The sequence below is a fragment of the Ovis canadensis genome, chromosome 11 (genome assembly GCF_042477335.2).
Source record: "Ovis canadensis isolate MfBH-ARS-UI-01 breed Bighorn chromosome 11, ARS-UI_OviCan_v2, whole genome shotgun sequence".
Classification (NCBI taxonomy): Eukaryota; Metazoa; Chordata; class Mammalia; order Artiodactyla; family Bovidae; genus Ovis; species Ovis canadensis.
Window position 1 is genome coordinate 23,341,503 of NC_091255.1, and position 25,162 is coordinate 23,366,664.

A 25,162-nucleotide genomic window follows, 5' to 3' on the forward strand; every position below is an offset into this window, starting at 1 on the left:
TGAACATGAAGCTGAGTGAACTCCGGGAGTTGGTGATGGACGGGGAGGCCTGGCGTGCTGTGATTCACGGGGTCGCAAAGAGTCGGACACGACTGAGCGACTGAACTGAACTGAACTGAAAACTGGGGCTCAGTCCTGCGTTTTCATTGGAAGGCCTGATGTTGAAGCTGAAACTCCAATACTTTGGCCACCTGACGCGAAGAACTGACTCATTTGAAAAGACCCTGATGCTGGGAAGGATTGAGGGCAGGAGGAGAAGGGGACAACAGAGGATGAGATGGTTGGATGGGATCACCGACTCGACGGACATGGGTTTGGGTGGACTCCGGGAGTTCGTGATGGACAGGGAGGCCTGGCGTGCTGCGGTTCATGGGGTCGCAAAGAGTCGGACACGACTGAGCGACTGAACTGAACTGAAAACTGGGGCTAAGAATCGCTATTCTGAAAAGACAAAAGGTTGTCAGTATCCTGCAAAGCACTGGGAGAGATTGAACGCCGAGGCGGCCACCGGTCCGCCAAGCGTAGGGTGTGGAGGCGGGTACCAGCTGAGCCCACGCCCAATGCCAGAGGCCTGGCGGGGCGCGGCACTTCCCCGCCGCGACACCAGGGGGCGATGAGGCGAGCTGCGGCGCCGCTGAACCACGGCAGCGGCGCTCCATCACGCCGGAGTTACTTCCTCCACGTGGGGACGCAGGATGGCGGCCACGGCCGCGGTGGGGGTGCGTGAGTGCGGGCGGGGCCCGCGGCCGGGCTCTCGCGCCCGCTTTCCCGAGGCCGGAGGGAGGCGGGAGTGGTGGCCCTCGGGTAACTGAGCCGCGGGAGTGACGCCCACCGCGCTTGTCCGTACAGGACGAGGCGGCGACGCGCGACGTGCAGCGGCTGCTCGTGCAGTTCCAGGATGAGGGTGGGCAGCTGCTGGGCTCGCCGTTCGACGTGCCGGTGGACATTACCCCGGACAAGCTGCAGCTCGTATGCAACGCTCTGCTGGCCCAGGTGAGCTTCGGGCACGCGGGGGATCGGAAGGCCGAAGGTCTTGGTACCAGGGCCCCCTCCGCTCCCCCGAAGTGCTGACAACCCGGCCTTGCGGTCTTCCCTTGGGGAGGGTCGGAAGATGTGATTCGAGTGAGCGATTTACACGCCCATCTTCAGGGCCCACCTGCGGAGAGACCGCGGGTTTTGAACACATTGGGCGCATCATCACAGTGATTCCTTGTCGCAGCCCCCCACTGTCTCCCCATTTTACAGTGCTCAGTTCAGTTCAGTTCAGTCGCTCAGTCGTATCCGACTCTTTGCGACCCCATGAATCGCAGCACGCCAGGCCTCCCTGTCCATCACCAACTCCCGGAGTTCACTCAGCTTCATGTTCATCGAGTCCGTGATGCCATCCAGTCATCTCATCCTCGGTCGTCCCCTTCTCCTCCTGCCCCCATCCCTCCCAGCATCAGAGTCTTTTCCAATGAGTCAGCTCTTCGCATGAGGTGGCCAAAGTACTGGAGCTTCAGCTTTAGCATCATTCCTTCCAAAGAAATCCCAGGGTTGATCTCCTTCAGAATGGACTGGTTGGATCTCCTTGCAGTCCAAAGGACTCAAGAGTCTTCTCCAACACCACAGTTCAAAAGCATCAATTCTTCGGCGCTCAGCCTTCTTCACAGTCCAACTCTCACATCCATACATGACCACAGGAAAAACCATAGCCTTGACTAGATGGACCTTAGTTGGCAAAGTAATGTTTCTGCTTTTGAATATACTATCTAGGTTGGTCATAACTTTTCTTCCAAGGAGTAAGCGTCTTTTAATTTCATGGCTGCAGTCACCATCTGCAGTGATTTTGGAGCCCCAAAAAATAAAGTCTGACACTGTTTCCACTGTTTCCCCATCTATTTCCCATGAAGTGATGCCTACGGTCATTCGATTGTGTGTAAGAATGAAGATTGTGTGCACAGCCTACAGGCTGTGCCGTAGGTGGTAGATTTGGAGTTGGAACTCAAAACGTCAGACTCAAAACTTCTGCTCTCCTAAGCTGCTCAGTCAGCTCCGTCGTGTCCGACTCTTTGTGACCCCATGGACTGCAGCACGCCAGGCCTCCCTGTCCATCACCAACTCCCAGAGTTTACTCAAACTCATTTCCATTGAGTCGTTGATGCCATCCAACCATCTCATCCTCTGTCGTCTCCTTCCCCTCCCGCCTTCAATCTCTGCCAGCATCAGGGTCTTTTCAAATGAGTCAGTTCTTCACATCAGGTGGCCAAAGTATTGGAGTTTCAGCTTCAACATCGGTCCTTCCAATGAATATTCAGGACTGATTTCCTCTAAGCTGCTGCTGTTGCTAAGTCGCTTCAGTCGTGTACGACCCCATAGACGGCAGCCCGCTAGGCTTCCTCGTCCCTGGGATTCTCAAGGCAAGAACACTGGAGTGGGTTGCCATTTCCTTCTCTAATGCATGACAGTGAAAAGGGAAAGTAAAGTCGCTCAGTCGTGCCCAACTCTTGGTGACCCCATAGACTGCAGCCCACCAGGCTCCTCCGTCCATGGGATTTTCCAGGCAAGAGCACTGGAGTGGGGCGCCACTGCCTTCTCCACCCTAACCTGCTAGTGTTTATCAAGGTGCTGCCCTCTGTTGGCGGTGGGCTTCTCTGGTGGCTCAGTGGTAAAGAATCAGCTTGCAATGCAGGAGACACTGGTTTGGTCCCTGGGTCAGGAAGATCCCCTGGCGAAGGAGATGGCAACCCACTCCAGTATTCTTGCTTGGAGAATTCTAAGAACAGAGGAACCTGGCGGGCTACAGTCCATGGGGACCCAAAGAGTCAGACAGGATTTAGCAACTGAACAACAACATTGGAGGTGGGGGAAGTTGCTTAAAAATGCAGTACCTGGGCCCCACCCCACACTTACTACACCAGACCCAAGGGTGAAGCAGAGAGTCTGCATTTTCAATCAGCTTTTTGAATGCTTCTTACACATTATAGAGCCTGGTGTGGTGGTTTAGAAAATGCCTTAAATGCTATATACTAATTCTAACCCTGGACTTCTGTCTGAAGAACCTGAATTAGTCGTTAGCAGTAGGACATTGAGCGAATCACTTGGTTGCTCTGTTTTTTCAGTATGAATGCCTATCTGTCAGGGTGGTTGTGAGATGCAGATAAAGGATTCTAAAGTGATTTGTAAATATTCTGGAGGTGATCTTGAAGGACTGAAAAGGTCTTGCTCAATGGGTAATAATGGGGGTATCCCAAGCAGGGTGGCTGAAAAGAAGGCTGCCTGCACACAGCTTGCAGAGGGTGGGGAGGGGAGGGTCCCCCGGTGGAGGCTGCCCTGCCCATCCTTTGATAGGGGGTTTCCCTTTCCTGTTGTCCTCCAGGAGGATCCGCTGCCACTGGCTTTCTATGTCCATGATGCCGAGATCGTCTCCTCACTGGGGAGGACCCTGGAGTCCCAGGCGGTGGAGACAGAGAAGGTCTTGGACATCATTTACCAGCCACAAGCTATCTTCAGGGTTCGCGCTGTGACCCGCTGCACCAGCTCCTTGGAGGGTCACAGTGAGGCGGTCATTTCCGTGGCCTTCAGCCCCACAGGAAAGTAAGGACAGCTGCAGAGTCATGGAGGGGAGTGTGGGTGCAGCTGTTGGCTGGGGTGGGGGGACCCCCCAAGTTATGCTCAGTGGGGCCTCTGGCTGCCTTTCCTTGACCCAAGCTCTGGGCTCAGGGTGGAAGTAAGTGACTCACCCACTGAAATTTTGTCCCCAAAGGCCAAGGACACCTGCTTTGGAGGAGCCCTTCCTGGACTTGCTCTCAGGAGAGCTGAGCTGCAAGCTCACCTCTGCCCCTTCTTTGCTGTGTGACCTCGGCAAGTCACTTAACCTCTCTGAGTCAGTTGTTCCTCTGAGAAACAGGGTTTATTTGCTTCTCACAATTCTCTGAGGATAATAAGAAGCTTAAACTGGTTATGGCTGTGGCCATTCCTTTCAGGAAGGACAAGGAGAGAAATTACCTCCTTGAGTCTTCTCCCAGATGGCCTGGGTGTTATAGTTCTCCTTTTCAGAAGAGAGAGAAATTTCCACTCCCAGATTCTGTTCCCAGAAGACAGTTGAATAGGCTGCTGGAATGTACATGTGCAGTGTTTTGGGTGGGGCCCAAACCAACCCCTTGTCCCCAGTGCAGAGGTCAGGCTGCCCCTCTTCTTCCCCAGGTACCTGGCCAGTGGCTCCGGAGACACGACAGTTCGCTTCTGGGATCTCAGCACTGAGACGCCACACTTCACATGCCAGGGTCGGTGCGCACACAGTTACCCACAGAGCAGGGGTTGATACAGTGGCAGGCGGATGATTCATTCAGCTCTTTAGTTCCTGGGAGGCCCAGAGCGCACTCCAGCCTCTTAATATCCAGTTAGCGGTTGCCAGTTCCTAGGTTGAGACTTTACCCTTGAGCCCCACTAGCCACTTACAAACAAGCAGAGACTGGACCCAAAAGTCAGTGTGAGGATGCGGGCAGGGACTGGCTGGCTGGTAGCAAGGAGAACTGGGCTTAAGTCCGGTCTCTGACATAGTAGTCCTTAAACTTGAACATGCATCAGAATTACCTAGAGGGCTTGTTAAAATACAGATTTCTGGGTCCCACCCCCAGAATTTTTGTCTCCTCCGGTCTGGGATGTGGCCTGAGAATTTGCATTTCAAGTTGCCGGGTGGTACTGATGCTGCTGGCCTGGGAGCCTCACACTAGTGAGGTGACCTGTGTGTAGGCCTCGCTTCCTTTCTAAGCTTCAGTTTTCTCATCTGGAAAATGGGAGTGATACTTCTCGCGTTGTTCCATACTCTAGAGTTATCGTGAGAATTGTAAGGGGGCTGACGTGTGCAAGAATTTTATATCACGTGGCATGTGAGGAGCTGTTAGAAAGTGGTGGTGTTATCTGTGCAGCAGGTGCATGGCTCTGGCCCTTGGGGAGGGTTTGCCATTTGCCTAGGGAGTCTCATCCCTTCGATCGGTGTTTGAGCGTTCATTTATTTGGCAGCTAGCTATAGCACTTTCTGCAGTATGCCAGGCATTGCTGAGTGTTTGGGATAAAGACAGGTGTGGCCCCCCTCTCTCCCCTCCCTGCTTTCCCAGGACACAGACACTGGGTCCTTAGCATATCCTGGTCCCCAGACGGCAAGAAGCTGGCTTCAGGCTGTAAGAATGGCCAGGTAGATGATGCTTGGGGTACTTAGGTGGGGACCCTGGAGTCCCTTCCTGGGAGTACCTCAGAATGAGGTACTGGGGTCTTTAGGGAGGGGTGGCTGGGGGCTATGGGCAGGGGACCTTGGGTGGGGCCAGGGGAAGGTTGGGGAGGGTTATTTGATGAGCTTCTGTCCTGCAGATTCTCCTGTGGGACCCAAGCACAGGGAAGCAAGTGGGCAGGGCACTCACTGGCCACAGCAAGTGGATCACAGCCCTGAGCTGGGAGCCCCTCCACGCGTAAGTGACACTGACAACTGGGGTGAACTGGGAGCCAGGGGTTCAAAGCTGTACCCTACCCGTGCTCGGTGCAGAGGAGTCTTAGGGACCCTACCCGTGCTCGGTGCAGAGGAGTCTTAGGGGACAGGGTGGGGGCTCTGACTGGCAGTGACGGCGTGGCAGGCAGCGGGGAAGGTCGTCTGCACCTGCGAGTGGGGGTGGAGGATGCTCATCACAGGCCCTGAGAGCCACCTTGCAGCGCCACCAGATGGTGGGGTCAGGAAGCCGTCGAGACGTTATCCCCAGCCTTCGAGCTGGGCATCAGGAGGCAGCGTGGGAAGACAGGCATTGCCTGCTCATAAGTGAGGACCCGTCTCTTCCTCTCCAGCAACCCCGAGTGTCGCTACGTGGCCAGCAGCTCCAAGGACGGCAGCGTGCGGGTCTGGGACACGACCGCGGGCCTCTGCGAGCGCATCCTCACCGGGCACACACAGTCAGTCACCTGTCTCCGGTGGGGAGGGGACGGGCTTCTCTACTCGGCCTCCCAGGACCGCACCATCAAAGTCTGGAGGGCTCATGATGTAAGAGCTGGGAAGGGTCCGGAACCAGCCTGGGGAAATCGCTGGTCAGGGATGTCAAACCAGTGTTTCCTGAACTTGTTCCGGGAACTGCTCAGGGAGGTGCTTTTGAACAGTGGGTCCTGGGGTCGGTGCCACGTTATAGCGGAGAGTCCAGGGCCCCTGAGCATGGTCAGGCCCTGGAATTTCCTGCTGTCGGAAGCCTATTTAGGTTTATCAGACCTGCTGTATCGCAAACTTACTGGACTAGAGCCCTTTTTCCCTGACATTTCTCTTCTGTGAAACATATTTTCAGAAACACTGATCTGACCAGAGGGTTTGAGTTTTGATTCCGATCACAGTGAGTGATCTGATGGGTGATTTGATTCAGATCACAGTGAATGAGGGCCCTGCTTCTGAGTCCTGTGGGCACCCCCGTCTTCTGGGGCTGACCTGGACATTCATGTTCCCAGGGGTGCAGACTGCTCTGTGGGCATCTGACCTGTCTCCGTCTACCCTAGGGCGTGCTGTGCCGGACTCTGCAAGGCCACGGCCACTGGGTGAACACCATGGCCCTCAGCACCGACTACGCCCTGCGCACGGGGGCCTTTGAGCCTGCCGAGGCCTCAGTGAACGCCCAAGACCTCCGAGGGTCCTGTGAGTGAGCGGGAGGAGGCAGGGAGGAAGAGCTGCTTGAGAAGGAGCCAGCTCTCTGGCTTCACGTGTGAGGGGCCAGCCTCGGCCGGATGGGGGGGTGCTTGCTGTCCGTGTTGAATTTTCTCATCAGCCTTGTTCCTTCTTTCCTTTGGTGCCTGGTCACAGTGCAGGAGTTGAAGGAGAAGGCCCTGAGCCGCTACAACCTCGTGCGGGTGAGTGTCCCCAGCATCCCCAACTCCATGCGGGGTTTCTCCTCATCCCCCAAACCCTGCACAGGCTCAGTTCTAGCCCTAGTACATAAAGTACTGTCCCCCCAAAGTTCTTCCTTTACAATTCTAAAATCTTAGTGTGCTGGGGATCATTTTATTTCACTTTGGTTTTTTGTGTTTGTTTTTTGGTTTTTTTTTTTTTGCTTATCTATTTATTTGTAATTCTAAGGTACCCGTTTATTTATTTTGGCCTCAGAATTCAGGCTCTTAGTTCCCCAGCCGGGGACAGACCTCCTCTCCCCTGCATTGGGAACATGGAGTCTTAATCACTGGACACCAGAGAAGTCCCTCTCTTTTTAAAATTTCATTTAGTTTCAGTAACACATTCAGATAGTCTAGGGTTCAAAGAACACAAAAGAAGGAGGTGGTGGAGAGCCTCTCATCTCTGTGGCTCCTTCTGGAAGCATCCAGCTCTCCCAGTGTCTCGTGTCTCCTTTCCGAGACTTCACATACACGTGTATACACTACACACGGTGCAGATAGACACGCATATAAAACCCTCCCCCCTTTTAAGATCCCACTGTGGGACGTCCCTGGCGGTCCGGTGGTTAAGAGCCCATGATTGAGCAGACAGTGGAGTGTTCGCCTCTGAGGTCGGGTCTCCTCCCTGAGACCGTGTGCGCTTTCTTGCCTCCGCAGGGCCGGGGCCCAGAGAGGCTGGTGTCTGGCTCAGACGACTTCACCCTGTTCCTATGGTCCCCAGCAGAGGACAAGAAGCCCCTGGCACGGATGACGGGGCACCAGGCCCTCATCAACCAGGTGGTCTTCTCCCCAGACTCCCGCATCATCGCCAGCGCCTCCTTCGACAAGTCCATCAAGCTGTGGGACGGCAGGACGGGCAAGTGAGTGGGGGGTGTGGGCCCGGGAGGAGGGGTGCTCCCCCTCCGGACGGAGCTCGGCTCTGCTGCTTTCTCACTGTGTGGCTCTGGCAAGTGGTTGGAGTTTTTTCTTAATATTTATTTATTTCGTTTTTATTTTTGGCTCTGCTGCACCTTCGTTTCCACTCGCGGGCTTTCTCTAGTTGCGGTGAGCGGGGGCCACTCTCTGATTGTGGCGTGCGGGCTTCTCATTGCAGTGGCTTCTCTTGTTGTGAAGGTTCTAGGTGGGCGGGCTCAGTAGTTGTGGCACGCGGGGTGGGCTTAGCTGCCCCGGGGCATGTGGGATCTTCCCAGACCAGGAAAGAAGCGAACCCATCCCCTGCGTTGGCAGGCGGATTCCTAAGCACTGGACCACCAGGGGAGTCCCTGGATTTTCTGAGCCTCTTTCCTCTTCTGAGTGTGCAGACCCCTTACCTCTGAGCCTTATCACAAGGATTAAATGAGGTGGTATGTTCAGCACCCTCACTAAGCGGGCGCGGAAAATGGCTAGTTCCTTGTACGCCTAGGGAGAGAGATGGTCTGAAAGCCGGCCAAGGGCCGGGGATGCAGCGGGTAGTGTAGGTCTGTGGTCTAGTTGTTATCTGGCCCTCCTTACAGTGGAGTCCACAGATCTGACAGTGCGTTACCTGTCTGGGAGCTTGGTGGAATTGCAGAACCCTGGGCCCCAGCCCAGAGCTTGGGGATCAGAACCCACCATTTAAGGTCACCTTTCAGGTCTGAGAAGCAGTGGTGTGACGAGGCACAGTGCCCTCCCAGTTGATAGGAGGAGAGGTCGAGGCATGGGTTGGGGAAGGAGTGGGGAAACACTCCTGAGGCCAAAGGGGGACTTACGTGTCCGTCTCCGTGTATCTCCACACCAAAGTCCTTGAAATAGGCTGTTCGGTTCCCTTTTTTTAAAATTCATTTACTTGTCTGGGTTAGGTCTTAGTTGCAGCGTGAGGGGTCTTCACTTTGGCATGTAGCCTTCTCTTCTTGCAGACATGGGCTCAGTTGCCCCGTGGCATGTGGGATCTTAGTTCCCCAACCAGGGATCAAACCCGAGTCGCCTGCATTAGAAGGTGGATTCTCAACCACTGGACCCCCAGGGAAGTCCCCAGCTCCTTTTTAAGACAAGGAAACAGTCTCAGGCCCAACAACTTGCACCAGCAGACACAGTCATTCTGTCCTGACCAGGTCCCAGTGGCCCGGCCCACTGTTCCTCCACGCCACCTGTCAGCAGGCACCTGCTGGGGTGGGGAGAGCAGGGGGTGTCGTGCCGATGGGGCCAAGAGATGGGGGCATTGGAGTCCAAGGCTTGCAAAGTTGAGCAAGCGTGGAAGCCCGGCAAGAAGCATCCTAGGAGCACTTTTACAAAATCGCAATGACCAGCAGAGATTAAACTGATCCAGGGTGGGGGCCAGGCAGTGAGATTTTATGCAGGTTCCCAGGTAATCCTGACATGCAGCCACGGTTAAGAATGACTGCTGGGGGCCTCGAGGACCCTTCAGACGTGTTCCCAGGTCTCACATCTGTCCTCATCCCCCTCCCCCGGCCCAGGTACCTGGCCTCCCTGCGCGGCCACGTGGCTGCCGTGTACCAGATCGCGTGGTCGGCCGACAGCCGGCTCCTGGTCAGCGGCAGCAGCGACAGCACGCTGAAGGTGTGGGACGTGAAGGCCCGGAAGCTGTCCACGGACCTGCCGGGCCATGCGGATGAGGTGCGGCCGACCCGCGTGGGCTGAGCGGGGGACTGAAGCCTGCCGCCCAACCCCAGCCCTGCTCACTGCACCGCTGTCTCCCTCCCCCGTTTAGGTATATGCTGTCGACTGGAGTCCCGACGGCCAGAGAGTGGCCAGCGGTGGGAAGGACAAGTGCCTCCGGATGTGAGTTTGGGGGTAGGGTGGGGCGCAGTGGCGGCCGGTGTGCTTGGCTCTCCCGCCCTTGCCCTCGTGGTCGTCCCCCGTGGTGGAGAGTTCCACGGGCTCTCCACCTGCCCAGGCTCTCCCCCATCGTGGGCTCCTGGGACTCTGTGGTGCCTCCCTTCCCTGAGCTGGGGTCACCATCCCATTCCCTGCCCTTGTTCACAGATGGAGGCGATGAGAAGCCCCCCAGGTCTCTGGGATCCCCACCTGGACTCAGCCTCCGCCCGCTGCCTGCTCTGACGGAAGGCCTCAGGCTGGGCGATGACCTTGAGAACAAGCGTGGCCTGCTGTCCTCGGTCAGACCCCACGGGGGTCCCTCCGCAGAACGGGAGGTCGAAGGTCACAGGATGTCGTCACTGAGCCCAGTCTTTGGCCATCATTTGGTACCTTGCTGGCGCGAGCAGCTGTGAAAAGCCGGGCGATGACCAGCTGCTGCTTTTTCTAAATGCTGTCTCTCTTCAGGGTCAGGCCCTGGATTCTGTGACCAAATAAATAATTTATATTTTGTGCGTTTGGGTTACGATTCCTGTCCTCGATGCCCAGGGGTCTACGCTGGGTCAGTTCATGCAGCTGGGCTACTCCAGTACCATGCTGAGCAGGAAGCGGCCTTTCTTTTCTCGCCACTGTGTCTACGAGGGAGAGGCTGGGGTGACCTGCTGAGGCCCGTCTCGTAGTAGCCAGAGGAGGCTCTTAAGGCTGTGTTGTCCCTTTTGGCGGCATGAGCCACGTGTAGCTGTTTGCGTGAACTAGAATTCAGCCCAGTTAGAAATGCTCTTGTCGCGCGAGCTCGAGGCTACTTCCTGGTCTGGACTGCACAGGGTGAGGACGCCATGACCATCACAGGGACTTGTGCCAGCCCTGCTGCTCTGGAGGGCTTTCCCTGACCTCATTCAGGGTCACTGGGCTCTCGGGGTTCAGAGAGGCGGTCCCCGAGGGCTCCCCCTAGTGGGTCATGCAGTGGTGCAGGCTCGGGCAGAAGTGGGGATGGTGTGATGGGCAGGGTGGCTCTCTGCCCCCCAAAGACTCACAGGGAGAAGGGAACCCCCACCAGGACGTGCTCAGACCTTGGAGCAAGGTCTTGCCCCCACTTCTCTTCCAGGACCAGGTGCCTCTACCCGGGTTGAATTCCAGCCATCCTTGTATGGAGCACTCGGGGCGACAGCCTGTTTTGACTTCTTGGTCCTCCTCACCCTCCCTCACCCACATCTGTGTTTTTATGATTTTGCACCTTGCCTGGCTCTGGTTCTCGGCTTCCACCTGCCTGGTCTCTGCAGTGGGACTGCGTGTGGGGTGAAGGGAGGCAACGGGCTCTGAGGTCCCACTCTGTGCCAGGCTCCCTGCTGCTGGGCTCTCACTTGAGCCTCACAGTGACCCTGCAGCAGTGCCTGGAAGGACCATGCCACATCCCCAGGGCGGGGTACAGATGTGAAGAAACAAAGAGGCAAATAGGTTTCTAGCCTTCCTTAGTATTCCTTGGACACGTGATGAATGTAATTCACATAGGAGGGGAGGGGCATTTTGTCGTCAACCGCTTGGGAAATGCTGGCTAAAGCCAAGTAAAGCAGGTTTCTGTGCTGTCACAGCCCCCTGCCCCAACCTTTTCTTTCTGGCCACGGCACACAGCATGTGGGATCTAGTTCCCTGACCAGGGCTGAACCCTCACGCCTTGCACTGTAAGTGCAGCATCTTAACCACTGGAAGCCAGGGAAGTCCCACATCCCCGTACTTTTGACGAGGAAATCCAGCCCCAGAAGCGTACGTGGTTTGTCTGAGCCGTCACATCCAGGAAGAGCCGAAGTGAAACAGAAGGGATTAAACCCTCCCATCAGAGCTCGGGCACTTTGCCCCATGTCCCCCTGAGCTCAAGTCGGGCTGACAGTGTGCAGGCTGTCACTGCCTCTGTCCAGCATCACTGTTTTTCCTGGCGAGCGCTGCAGTCTTTGGGGACCGTCTCTTTCTCTCACGGGGAAAGGTTGATGGCATCTCATGACCCCATGTCCCCTTGACCTACCTGGACTCTCGGTCCTGGCAGAAGCCAGAAGGGTGAGGGGCCGCGGCCCAGCTGAGGCCGTCACTGGCACGAAGCAGAATCTCAGGGTGCTGGGTGACCTGCAGGTTTTAATGAGGGACCTGGACCAGCCCAGATCTGGGGAAGGAAGCCTAGCAACTACGGGCAGTGGAGGCTGATCTGGCCTGGCCTGCAGAGGCTCCGGGTGAGCAGAGCTCCCCTCTAACCTCGGCCCCAGGCCTGGGACCAGCAGGGTGGTTGGTGGTTCCCTGGCTAAGGGCTGGTGGTACATCTCGTGGTTCTGACTGCTGAGGGCCCTGGGCCGAAGCCGAAGGTGGGTGAGGGGCTTCCTGGGGCCCTCCCCCTTAGTAGGGAAAGAGGTGTTCCAGATCTTCGAGCCTGCGCATGTCCTCCAGCCCGAGGGACACGGTCTTCCGCTGGGGCTCCTTGCGCTGCACGGTAATCTGGATGGGGTTGTTCTCGGGGAAGCTGTTCAAGTCAGTGGCCACGGTTGCAAACTGAAAGAAACCAAAGTCCTCAGAACTCCTTGGCAGAGCTGACCCTGACCTCACCTCTTCCACACTGCCACCTCTCGTCTGTGAAATGGGGTCCCTGAGTGCCCTCCAACCTACTCACTGACATCTGTTTCTCCCCGGTTGTGTGCTGTTTCCAAGCTCAGCAGTGTCTACTCGGGCCTGCCCTGCCATCCCCAGGCTCTTCCCTGCTTTGCCCCCTGTTAGCCTCTTCCCTCTGTTTTTCCCTTGGTGCCCTTGACTTCCCAACCCACTCACAATCATTGATACCTAAGGTGAAGAATCCAGAAGCCACTGGCTTTGAGAGACACACATTAGGGATGAATGAACAGGTCAGTTTCCAGGGGGCCCCAAAGTGACTTACTCCTTAACCCTCTCCAAGGAGAACAGCCTGGAACTGAGGCTTATCTGCCCAGGGAGAGGGAAAGCCAGCAGGAGGAGAGGTCCTGGTGGTACAGGAGTGTTCCCAACCTCTAGGGCCCCTGACCCTCGGGCCCCTCTTCTCCCAGGGCTCACTTTGTAGGGCTTGCACCATGTCCCCACCCCAGCGGTGTTAGCTGCGCGGACGGTGAGGCAGTAACTCGTGTTCGGCTTCAGCTCCATCAGCTTGACGGTGGTGCCCAGGATCTTATTGAAGATCCAGGGGCGGTTCTTTGCCTTGGGCATCTCACCGCTGTTTTTCCTGACCACCTCCTGTAACAGGACCTGGTAGAAGCTGACCTGCTGCTTGCCAGGGGCGTAGGTCCAGGAAATCTAGAAGGAGAGAATCCCCAAGCCTTCCTCAGACCTGGCCTGGCCTGGCCTCCCCTCACCATGCAACCAGCCCCTCTGCAATGTGCGTCAGAAGACCCCATTCCCATCCCTGCTCCCGCTGGAGCTGAGGCATGTGTGTCCGAGGGTGGTAGGCCCACCTCACGTTAGATGAGGCCCCACTAGCCCAAAGCCTGAGCCATTCTCCAACCGCAGCCGCACCAACCTCAGAGGGTACCCTCAACTCCATACTCTATAGACTGTGTGTCCGTTGAAAGGGACCTTAGCAATCATCTCGTCCACCTCACTCATTGCAGATGGGGTTACAAGTTCAGAGAGAGCAAGTGCCTGGCCTGCAGCCACACAGCAGTTAAGTGCCGGAGTCAAGGTTCAGATCAGGAGCTCCTGAGTCCACTTTGTACTACCGCCGTGGCTGCCAAGCCAGGCTAAGGACTGCAGAGGGCTTTTCTAACACTGCAGGTTCCTGGCCCTGCTGCCACTTGCCTTGTCTCCCATTTCCAGTTTCTCCTCCGTCTAAGCTGGTTGTTCTCAAAACTTTGGTATGCATCAGAATACCCCAGAGGACTTGCTAAAACAAGGACCGCTGGCCCCTGTGCCCAGTTTGATTCAGCAGGCCCAATCAGGAGGGTGGGGAAAGCAAGGATTTAAATTTCTTACAAGTTGCCATATGATACAGACGCTACTGGTGGTCTGGGGACCACACTTTGAGAAATGCTGTGCTGGCCTATCCAACAATGGTCCTTCCAGGTTTATCTTCCAAAGTAAGTGAAGTCACTCAGTCACGTCCGACTCTTGGCGACAGCATGGACTGTAGTCCACCAGGCTCCTCCGTCCATGGGATTTTCCAGGCAAGGGTACTGGAGTGGGGTGCCATTTCCTTCTCCAGGGGATCTTTCCGACTCAGGGGTCAAACCCGGTCTCCTGCATTGCAAGCTGACTCTCTACTATCTGAGCCACCAGACGGTATTTTCGAATATGTAACTCATATCACATCTCTCACCTGATAGAAAACTTTGCACAGAGCTAGTCCTCTTTGCTTAAAATCCATACAGTAGCCTAACATTCGGAGAAGGCAATGGCACCCCACTCCAGTATTCTTGCCTGGGAAATCCCATGGATGGAGGAGCCTGGTAGGCTGCAGTCCATGGGGTCACTGAGTCAGACATGACTGAGCGACTTCACTTTCGCTTTTCACTTTTATGTACGGGAGAAGGAAATGGCAACCCACTCCAGTGTTCTTGCCTGGAGAATCCCGGGGACAGAGGAGCTGCTGTCTATGGGGTCACACAGAGTCGGACACGATTGACGCGACTTAGGAGCAGCAGCAGCAGCCTAACATTACAGGACCTCTGGAAAATGACCCCCTCCTGCTGTTCCCTTCCTGTATCCAGAACAACGCTACTCAGCATGTGGTCCGTGGGCCATCAGCACCTACTGGGAATGTGTTAGCAATGCAGAGTCTCAGGCCCCACCCCAGACCTACTGAGTCAGAACCTTGAGGAATGAGGAATCTTCTTGGTAACATGATGATCAGATCTGCAGGTGCCGGAAAGTGTGAGCAACCCTGAATTAGGACGTGGATGTTTCCTCCCACGTCCTTTGCTAGTGTCAGCCCTGCACAGAATGCCTTTCCTCATCTCTAGATGTTTAAGTCCCAGCTCAAATGTCACTGAACGCCACCAAAGCTTACTCCCTGCAGCTGGAAGTAACGTTTCTTTCCCTCTGAATCCCCAGTGGCACTCGGTTTGAACTTTCCCTACAGCACTGAACCTTCTCTAGCTTGTGCTGGAGTTCTTTACAGACACGCCCTCTCTCCTAACCCATGCACTAGAGCTAAGGATGCAGGCAGTAGGCATCCACAGGCTCCCCAGTGAGCTCAGCTCAGTGCCGGGCATGTGGGGGGGGGTGGAGGAGGGCATCAAGCCTTCACCAGATGCACCTGGGGGGAAACGCACCACAGCTGTGGAGTCGCTGACCGTGTGTTCACAGATGAAGGGCGCCTCCGGCACATCCAAGACCACAGAGGACTCCGAGGGCGTTGAGGACGTGTCCGTGTCCACCTCAGGGTTGTCGAGGTCCAGCAGGCCCCCAGGGGCCATCTGGGACTTAGACTGGGGGCAGAGGGCCAGGTGCCCCTTCTCTGTGCTCTTGGCTATCGAGGAGAGGCTGAGTTTGTTCAGCTCGCCCTCCAGCATGCCCGCAAAGAAGCTGCTGTTGGGCTGGGTCACGGCCAACTTGATGGGATTCAACAAGGTGGATGACATGGGGGAGATGCTGGTGTCATCGGAGCTGCATTCGGAATCCTCCACTGGCATGTGCTTCCTGGAGGGGGAGGGGAGAGGGGAGACAGATGGAGGCAGCTGCCCCAGCCCCTGCCGCCTGGAAGCTCCCAGTGGCAAGCAGGACTTACCAACGCCCTCAACTGCTTTTGAGCCGCTCAGAACATTCTTGCTCTGCAGCAGTGGGTCATACTCACCGGGACACTTACTAGTGGAAAATGCACATTCCTGGTCCCTGGTCCCCAGCTGGGATGGCACTGGGGAAGCTGCTAAAGCATCTTTCATAAGATTCTCAGATGATTCTGATGCAAGTGTTCTGAGAACCACAGTTTTAGAAACACCACTAAAGCTCCAAGTCCTTCCTCCAAGGTAGGGTGCAGACACCCCAGGGAATGACCATAACGATCTACTGGGATATGGAAAAATATCTAAAAGTATCTAAAAGAAAAATAATGAGTTTTATTAAATATTTACTTACTGTTGTTTAATATGTAATTACATTTATTTACTTAGATTTTTATGACACTTATCAATATGTATTAATATACAGCATGTAAAATTAACTGCACAGATAAGCATATATTTATTGGGGTGAATGCTCAAAAACTTTTCTTCCATTCTAATTTTTTTTAAGTTATTTCTTTTTTTTTTAAGTTATTTCTTTATGTATGTATTTTCGGCTGTTCTGGGTCTTCAATGCCGCACGGGCTTTCTATAGTTGCAGAGAGCAGGGGCTGCTCTAGTCGCGGAGCTCGGCTTCTCAGTGCAGTGGCTTCTCTTCTTGAGGAGCACAGGATCTAGGGCGCGCAGGCTTCAGCAGTTGCAGCTCCTGGGCTCTACAGCACAGGCTCATTAACTGTGGTGCGTGGGCCTAGCTGCTCTGTGCCATGTGGGATCTTCCAGGACCAGGGACTGAACCCATGTATCCTACATTGGCAGGCAGATTCTTTACCACTAAGCCACCAGGGAAGTCCTCTAATTTTTTTTTTTTAATTATAAAATATTTCAGTCTCATTCAAGATATCAAGGATAACATGTTCATGGGGAAGTAATGTACAAAGTGACACGACTTAGTGACTAAACCACCACCACCACACCAGTGCACAAAGTGGTGGCTATAATGAACAATATTGCATTGTATATTTGAAAGTTCCTAAGAGACTAGGTCTTAAAAGTGCTCATCTCACACACAAATATTTGTAACTGTGTGGTGATGGATGTTAACTAAGCTTATTGGGGTAATGATTTCACAATACATACAATTATCAAATGATGTTGCATACTTTAATGCAATGTTAAATGTCAACTGTGTCTCAATAAAACTGGAAAAAATGATCATATTATATTAAGCTTCCATTTAGCTTCTATCCAACTCAGAACTAAAGCTGTATCAGTGTAGCTAAAGCCCCTTGTGTACTCTGCTCCCCTACCCCTCTCCTGATCCTCACCCTCAGAGGCAGCCTGAGCAGTAAATTTAAAATTTTGTGTTTATTATTCCCCAAGTGTTTTTATAGGTTAGATGTGTATGTTATTATTTTGCATAATTTAAACTTTATATAAATAAACGGCATCAGTCAGTACATATTCATGTGCAGTTAGGCTGTTATTTTACTTAAAACATTGTATTTTTTAGATTAATCTGCTCTGGTTCAGTCATTTTAACGGTTGTATGGTGTTCTGTTACATGGATATTTGTATTGTTACCAATTCTTTGCTGTTACAAAAAAAAACCTTGCCCATGTTCCCCCACTCTTTAAAATTTTTTGCTGATGAAGTACAGGATCCAAAAAAATTAACTTTCAGGCTTCCTTGGTGGCTCACAGATTAAAGCATCTGCCTGCGATGTGGGAGACCAGGGTTCAATCCCTGGGTCGGGAAGATCCCCTGGAGAAGGAAGTGGCAACCCACTCCAGTATTCTTGCCTGGAGAATCCCATGGAAGGAGGAGCCTGGTGGGCTAGAGTCCATGGGGTCACAAAGAGTTGGCCATGACTGAGCTACTTCACTTTCACTTTCAATGTAAGAAAATTGGATTAAAAGTTTACTGAACATGGCCCCGCATATCAGAACAAGACCTAGTATCCCCCTCAGTCAGTCTATCCCATGGAAGCTGTCATAAGTCTCTTATCCTTCTCCATCAGAGGGCAGACAGACTGAAAACCACAATCACAGAAAACTAACCAATCTAATCACATGGACCACAACCTTGTCTAACTCAATGAAACCATGAGCCATGCCATGTAGGGCCATGGTGGAGAGTTCTGACAAAATGTGGTCCACTGGAGAAGGGAATGGCAAACCACTTCAGTATTCCTGCCTCGAGAACCCCATGAACAGTATGAAAAGGCAAAAAGATAGGACACTGAATGATGAATTCCCCAGGTCGGTAGGTGCCCAATGTGCTACTAGAGATCAGGGGAGAAACAACTCCAGAAAGAATGAAGAGATGGAGCCAAAGCAAAAACAGCACCCAGTTGTGGATATGACTGGTGATGGAAGCAAGGTCTGATGCTGTAAAGAGCAATATTGCGTAGGAACCTGGAATGTTAGGTCCATGAATCAAGGCAAATTGGAAGTGGTCAAACGAGATGGCAAGAGTGAACGTCGACATTCTAGGAATCAGCAAACTAAGATGGACTGGAATGGGTGAATTTAATTCAGATGACCATTACATCTACTACTGTGGGCAAGAATCCCTTAGAAGAAATGGAGTAGCCATCATGGTCAACAAAAGAGTCTGAAATGCAGTACTTGGATGCAGTCTCAAAAACGACAGAATGATCTCTATTCATCTCCAAGGCAAACCATTCAATATCACGGTAATCCAATTCTATGCCCCGACCAGTAATGCTGAAGAAGCTGAAGTTGAATGGTTCTATGAAGACCTACAAGACCTGCTAGAACTAACACCCCCAAAAGATGTCCTTTTCATTATAGGGGACTGGAATGCAAAAGTAGGAAGTCAAGAAACACCTGGAGTAACAGGCAAATTTGGCCTTGGAAAGCGGAATGAAGCAGGGCAAAGACTAATAGAGTTTTGCCAAGAGAACGCACTGGTCATAGCAAACACCCTCTTCCAACAACACAAGAGAAGACTACACATGGACATCACCAGATGGTCAATACCGAAATCAGATTGATTATATTCTTTGCAGCCAAAGATGGAGAAGCTCTATACAGTCAACAAAAACAAGACCAGGAGCTGACTGTGGCTCAGATCATGAACTCCTTATTGCCAAATTCAGACTTAAACTGAAGAAAGTAGGGAAAACCACTAGACCATTCATGTATGACCTAAATCAAATCCCTTATGATTATACAGTAGAAGTGAGAAATAGATTTAAGGGACTAGATCTGATAGACAGAGTGCCTGATGATTTATGGATGGAGGTTCGTGACATTGTACAGGAGACAGGGATCAAGACCATCCCCATGGAAAACAAATGCAAAAAGGCAAAATGGCTGTCTCAGGAGGCCTTACAAATAGCTGTGGAAAGAAGAGAAGTGAAAAGCAAAGGAGAAAAGGAAAGATATACCCATTTGAATGCAGAGTTCCAAAGAATAGCAAGGAGAGATGAGAAAGCCTTCCTCAGTGATCAGTGCAAAGAAATAGAGGAAAACAACAGAATGGGAAAGACTAGAGATCTCTTCAAGAAAATTAGAGATACCAAGGGAACATTTCATGCAAAGATGGGCTCGATAAAGGACAGAAATGGTATGGATCTAACAGAAGCAGAAGATATTAAGAAGAGGTGGCAAGAATACACAGAAGAACTGTACAAAAAAGATCTTCACGACCCAGATAATCATGATGGTATGGTCACTCACCTAGAGCCAGACATCCTGGAATGTGAAGTCAAGTGGGCCTTAGGAAGCATCACTACAAACAAAGTTAATGGAGGTGATGGAATTCCAGCTGAGCTATTTCAAATCCTGAAAGATGATGCTGTGAAAGTGCTGCACTCAGTATTTACTGCCAGCAAATTTGGAAAACTCAGCAGTGGCCACAGGACTGGAAAAGGTCAGTTTTCATTCCAATCCCAAAGAAAGGCAATGCCAAAGAATGCTCAAACTACTGCACAATTGCACTCATCTCACACGCTAGTAAAGTGATGCTCAAAATTCTCCAAGCCAGGCTTCAGCAATACGTGAACCGTGAACTTCCAGATGTTCAAGCAGGTTTTAGAAAAGGCAGAGGAACCAGAGATCAAATTGCCAACATCTGCTGGATCATCGAAAAAGCAAGAGAGTTCCAGAAAAACATCTATTTCTGTTTTATTGACTATGCCAAAGCCTTTGACTATGTGGATCACAAGAAACTGTGGAAAATTCTGAGAGAGATGGGGATACCAGACCACCTGACCTTGCTCTTGAGAAATCTGTATGCAGGTTAGGAAGCAACAGTTAGAACTGGACATGGAACAACAGACTGGTTCCAAATAGGAAAAGGAGTACGCCAAGGCTGTATATTGTCACCCTGCTTATTTAACTTCCATGCAGAGTACATCATGTGAAACGCTGGGCTGGAAGAAGCACAAGCTGGAGTCAAGATTGCTGGGAGAAATATCAATAACCTCAGATATGCAGATGACACCAAGTGAAGAAGAACTAAAGAGCCTCTTGATGAAAGTGAAAGAGGAGAGTGAAAAAGTTGGCTTAAAGGTCAACATTCAGAAAACAAAGATCACGGCATCCGGTCCCATCACTTCATGGCAAATAGATGGAGAAACAGTGGAAACAGTGTCAGACTTTATTTTGGGGGGCTCCAAAATCACTGCAGATGGTGAATGCAGCCATGAAATTAAAAGACGCTTACTCCTTGGAAAAAATGTTATGACCAACCTAGATAGCATATTCAAAAGCAGAGACATTACTTTGCCAACAAAGGTCCGTCTAGTCAAAGCTATGGTTTTTCCAGTGGTCATGTATGGATGTGAGAGTTGTACTGTAAAGAAACCTGAGCACTGAAGAATTGATGCTTTTGAACTGTTGTGTTGGAGAAGACTCTTGAGAGTCCCTTGGACTGCAAGGAGATCCGACCAGTCCATCCTAAAGATCAGTCCTGGGTGTTCATTGGAAGGACCGATGTTGAAGCTGAAACTCCAGTACTTTGGCCACCTGATGCAAAGAGCTGACTCATTGGAAAAGACCCTGATGCTGGGAAAGATTGAAGGTCGAAGGAGAAGGGGACGACAGAGGATGAGATGGTTGGATGGCATCACCAACTCAATGGACATGAGTTTGGGTAAACTCCGGAAGTTGGTGATGGACAGGGAGGCCTGGCGTGCTGCAGTCCATGGGATTGCAAAGAGTCGGACATGACTGAGCAACTGAACTGAACTGAACTGAAAGTAAGAAATACATATTTCTTGACAAGCTAGTACACGAATGCATGTAACCGCATGGACTGTAGCCTGCCAGGATGCTCTGTCCATGGGATTCTCCGGGCAAGAATACTGGATTGGATCACCACGACCCCTCCAGGGGGTCTTCCTGATCCGGAGATTGAACCTGAGTCTCATGTCTTCTGCATTGGCAGGCGGGTTCTTTACCACTAGCGCCACCTGGGAAACCCCAGTGTATGCACACACACACACACACACACACACGAAACTAAAATGTTTCACAAACCAGTACTAACTGGTTTTTCAAACCCATACTTACTGTGTGTGTGATGTATACTGGAATTTAAATTCTATTTCGCTCATTTTTGTAATACTAGTCTCCATCAACTCAGATGAGTTCCTGACACATTCATAGGTCACAGCCCTCAGCTGGAAGAGCCCTGTCTAGAGAAAGTGGCCACAGGGCCTGTGGACACCAAGCACCTTGACTGAGGTCACCCTGGTAGTCGATGGCAGAGCTGGAACCAGAAGCTGGATCTCCTGGGCCCCATACTACACAGCTCCTGTCTGCCCCTGGTGCTTTCTGGCTCCCCTCCCCTGCTTCCTTCCCCACCTCCCCTGGCTGCTCTAGCCAGATCCAGTGACCCACACATACCCCTAGATCCCTCACACCCGGCCAGCCTCCAGCTTTGAGGTTGATTGATCAAGGCCAAAGTTTTCCTCCCTGAGCCCCAGCCCCATCAACCTCCTCCTGCAAAATCCTGATCAACCCAAACCTCCTATACTAGCCCTTGGTGGACGCTTGAAATAGATGACTCTCCCTCCAAGGCCCTTCATAGGCCCAAGAGTCTGGGTATGGATGTCAGTTATACTATAGATTGTCCTGTGCTATGTGCTAAGTTGCTTCAGTTGTGTCCAACTCTTTGTGACTCTAAGGACCATAGCCCCCCAGGCTCCTCTCTCCATAGGATTCTCTGGTCAAGAATACTGGAGTGGGTTGCCATGTCCTTCTCGAGGGGATCTTTCTGACCCAGAGATTGAACACGAATCTTTCATGTCTTCTGCATTAGCAAGTGGGTTCTTTACCACTGGCGCCACTTGGGAAGTCCATAAACTGTCCTTCAGTTCAGTTCAGTTCAGTTGCTCAGACGTGTCCGACTCTTTGCAACCCTGTGAATTGTGGCACACCGGGCCTCCCTGTCCATTAACAACTCCCGGAGTTCACTCAAACTCACGTCCATCGAGTTGGTGATGCCATCCAGCCATCTCATCCTCTGTCGTCCCCTTCTCCTCCTGCCCCCAATCCCTCCAGCAGCAGAGAGTTTTCCAATGAGTCAACTCTTAGGAATCTCTATTTTACTTTTTTATTATTTTTTTTAAAAATTATTTATTTGGCGGCACCAGGTCTTAGTTGCAGCATGTGGGGTCTTTAATTGCAGCTTGCAGACTCTTACTGTGGCATGTGGGATCTAGTTTCCCAACTAGGGATCACACCCGGGCCCTTCTGCATTGGGAGCATGGAGTCTTAGCTACTGGAACACTCGGGAAGCCCCAAGGAATCTCTATTGAAGATTTACTTGTTGGAAACACCAGTGCTGAAGGGGCAGCCAGGCATTGGGCTACATGCTGGAGAAAAACTCCTTGTGGTCATCACAGCAGCCCTGCTGGATGGTGTTGGTCTCGTTTTACACATGGGGGACCAAGGGTCACTGAGCTTAATGAACTTGTCTATGGTCATGTATCTAAGTGGTAGAACTTGGCTTAAAACTTGGTTCCCAGTCTAAGACTTTCTTATACCAGGAAGTTTCCTACTTGCATCTGCCACTTTAGCCATACCTATTTACTGACAGGTACCTAAGGGAGTAACCACTGTATCCCCTTTCACGTCATCAGGACCAGCTACATAATTTGTGGGGTCCCTTCTTCAGAAATTATTAAGACCGTCAAAACAGTAACATCCAAGCATTAAACTAAACAGGGTCCTTCCAAGTGTCAGGCTGTGTTTAACTGCACAGGTCACATACCCGTGAAACTTCCTGACAGACAGTTCCCTCAGCCCACGTCAACCCACCCCTCTGTCCCACCACTGGCTAACTCCTTCCCTTCCTCTGAGAGTCACCTCCTCCACGAAGCCTCCCTTAACTTCACCCCCTCCCAAACTATACTAAATCCCCTCTGTTTCCTCCAGTTGTCCCTGTCATAGCACAGACCATGCTGTAATAGCCTCAATTCTTGTCTGACAGCCCCCCACCCCAACCACCATACACACACACACACACGCACACACACACACACACACACACACACACCCCATGCTGGGAACTCCTTGAAGGTAGAGACTGCTTTCCAGCTCTGCATTCCCAGAACTTAACCTTGGACCAGGTACCTTGTAGGTGCCCAAAGAGTTTTGTGAAATGAAGTGAAGGAAACCCGTGATCACTGAGGAGGAACACAGACCTCAGTCTGAAGGCAGGCAGGCTCCTGGGGGTTGGGGGGAGGACATAACCAGGCTCCTTTCCATGAGCAAAGGAACCATGGCAAGAGGAGAGGGGCTTCATGGTGAGGACCAGACAGGATGACGAGCACCGCCAATCCATCTCCAGTTAATCCCAGAAGGCTTCCCGGAGCTGGAGGCCGGCATGTCTCCAAGAACTGATTTGGGGTCAGGAATCCACAGGCAACCTGCTTACATGCTCCTCCCTGGGAGTCTCGACTGGGATAGGTCAAGGAGTGGCGCCTCTTCAACACCCTGTTCCCCGCGCCCCCTCCCCCCCTCCCCAACCCCTCCGCCCATCCAGCTCTGGCCTTAGAAAGCAGAAAAGGACCAGACTCGTGTCTTACGGTAGATTGATGGCACCCTCCTCTAAGAAGTTCACCAAACTGCCCCTCGAGGAAAGTGGGAGGCCTTTGGTCGTGACGGTCCTGTTCATTGACTTGGGGTTTGGAAAGGTCTTCGGCATTTGACTGAGCGCATTCAAGACATTGAGGGTTTCCTTCCTCAGCATGGCCTCCTCCCCATCTCCCACTTTGTAGAATGTCTCTGATGCCATTGAGTTTGTTTGGGACCGCAGCCGGCACCATGCAGGACAACCAAGCTGACAGGAAGCAGAGAGAAACTGGAGGCAGCAGACACACCCTTAGTTGCGGTGGGATGGGGGTGCGATGAGCTGACTTCATAATTATCACAGAGTGTAACAATTAGGGGCTACGCTCCCCCCTGACCGGGGGCTGCTGCAGCCCAGGGCTCAGGAGCGGGCAGAGCCCCAGAATAGTCGACGACACCACTTGGGCTAAGGCTCCGTGGTTACAGCAGCCCTGCTCTTCTCTGAAGATCTCAAAATGCTCACCACCTGTGCCCTTCTGATCTGCCCTGGGAAGGAGAAGGTGGATGGTGAGACAGTGGCGCCTGGGCGTGGAGGGAGGCAGGCAGTACTGGACGGACTGGGTCCCTGGGAGTGGGACACCTTGACGATAGAATTCTGAGACTTCATATCCAGACATCGGAGGCAGCAAACCCCGTGTCCAGCTGTGTGGGCACTGGGAAAGCTGGGATGGCTCATGGGGTTTAGAGCGCCCACATACCCAGGTTTTACTGCTGGAATTCTAAATTGTCTGACCTCCACTTCAAGTGTCTTCAGGTACTGAGTGACCACAGTGGGTGGTGCAGAGGCATACAGAAATCGGCCAGAGGTTGTTTCTGTTCTCAGGGAAACCATGTCACGGGGAGGAAAACATACACATAACTTTGTGGGGTGAGGAACCCGGCAGCTGTTAAAACAGCAATGGCTTTGCACCTGGGTGGGGATTCGTGAGCTCTTCAGTCCAGCTCTGCCCACAGCTTCCTAGGCTGTGAAGCCTTTGACAAATGACTTCACCTCCGAGCCTCATTTTGCTCATCTGTAAAACAGGGATAAACATAGCACCTACCTCACTAGATGGAGAAGGAAACGGCAACCCACTCCAGTATTCTTGCCTGGAGAATCCCATGGACAGAAGAGCCTGGCCGGCTCGCCAGTTCATGGGGTCGCAAGAGTCAGACCCGACTTAGCGACTAAACCACCACCACCACCACCTCACTAGACTGTGCGGAGCCAACCTTGTAAAGTTGTTTCTTCCAGAGGATGAGGTCCAGCCAAGGACGTTTAAAATTCGTATGTGTGTGTGTTTTCTATACACTCAGGGGTTTTATCGTTGTATACGTAAAAATTCTTTTGTTTGGAAACTAGAGAAGCAGATACCCTCTCTGTGCTCTCCTGCGTTTTAGCAGCCATCATAATCTCGGTAATTATCTGATTTATTTGATTTGCTCTTTACTGCCTTCTTTCGCTAACAGGTAGGTCCCTGGGCGTAGGGATGGTCGATCCGATAGAACGTCCTGGCCCAGCGTTCAGAACCGAAAGCTGCACCGGGGGGCGTGGCCCAGGAGAAGGCGGAGGCGCACGCGGGCCGCGACCCTCCGAGCCGGGCGCGTCGACCTCTGCGCTGGGAGCCCGGCTTCGCGCAGCCCGAGCTGTCTCCGCCCCGACCGCCCGGCCCGCGC

At 52.5% G+C, this 25,162-nt stretch overlaps 2 protein-coding genes across 5 annotated transcripts; one reads left to right on the top strand and one right to left on the bottom strand.

The window, feature by feature from the left end:
- The first annotated feature begins 620 nt into the window (after positions 1-620).
- NLE1 (notchless homolog 1) lies at positions 621-10,196 on the top strand. 4 transcript variants are annotated; one of them, XM_069542663.1, is made up of 13 exons: positions 621-719; positions 850-993; positions 3,359-3,576; positions 4,186-4,265; positions 5,100-5,176; positions 5,350-5,447; positions 5,815-6,007; positions 6,505-6,640; positions 6,806-6,852; positions 7,549-7,751; positions 9,324-9,483; positions 9,578-9,648; positions 9,853-10,196. In XM_069542663.1, the coding sequence occupies exons 1-13, from the start codon at positions 696-698 to the stop codon at positions 9,863-9,865; spliced, it is 1,464 nt and encodes a 487-aa protein (XP_069398764.1). In that variant the 5' UTR covers positions 621-695; the 3' UTR covers positions 9,866-10,196. The 4 variants fall into 4 exon arrangements, with proteins under 4 accessions (XP_069398764.1, XP_070145323.1, XP_070145324.1 ...); XM_070289222.1 differs by lacking the exon at positions 4,186-4,265 and having other exon boundaries at positions 669-719; XM_070289223.1 differs by lacking the exon at positions 5,100-5,176 and having other exon boundaries at positions 717-993.
- A 1,864-nt stretch (positions 10,197-12,060) lies between these two features.
- FNDC8 (fibronectin type III domain containing 8) lies at positions 12,061-23,672 on the bottom strand. The gene is made up of 4 exons (XM_069542372.1): positions 23,464-23,672; positions 14,955-15,321; positions 12,745-12,981; positions 12,061-12,213 (listed from the first exon to the last, which is right to left on the bottom strand). Exons 1-4 carry the CDS (start codon positions 23,670-23,672, stop codon positions 12,061-12,063), a joined length of 966 nt encoding a protein of 321 aa, XP_069398473.1.
- Between the last annotated feature and the right edge of the window lie 1,490 nt (positions 23,673-25,162).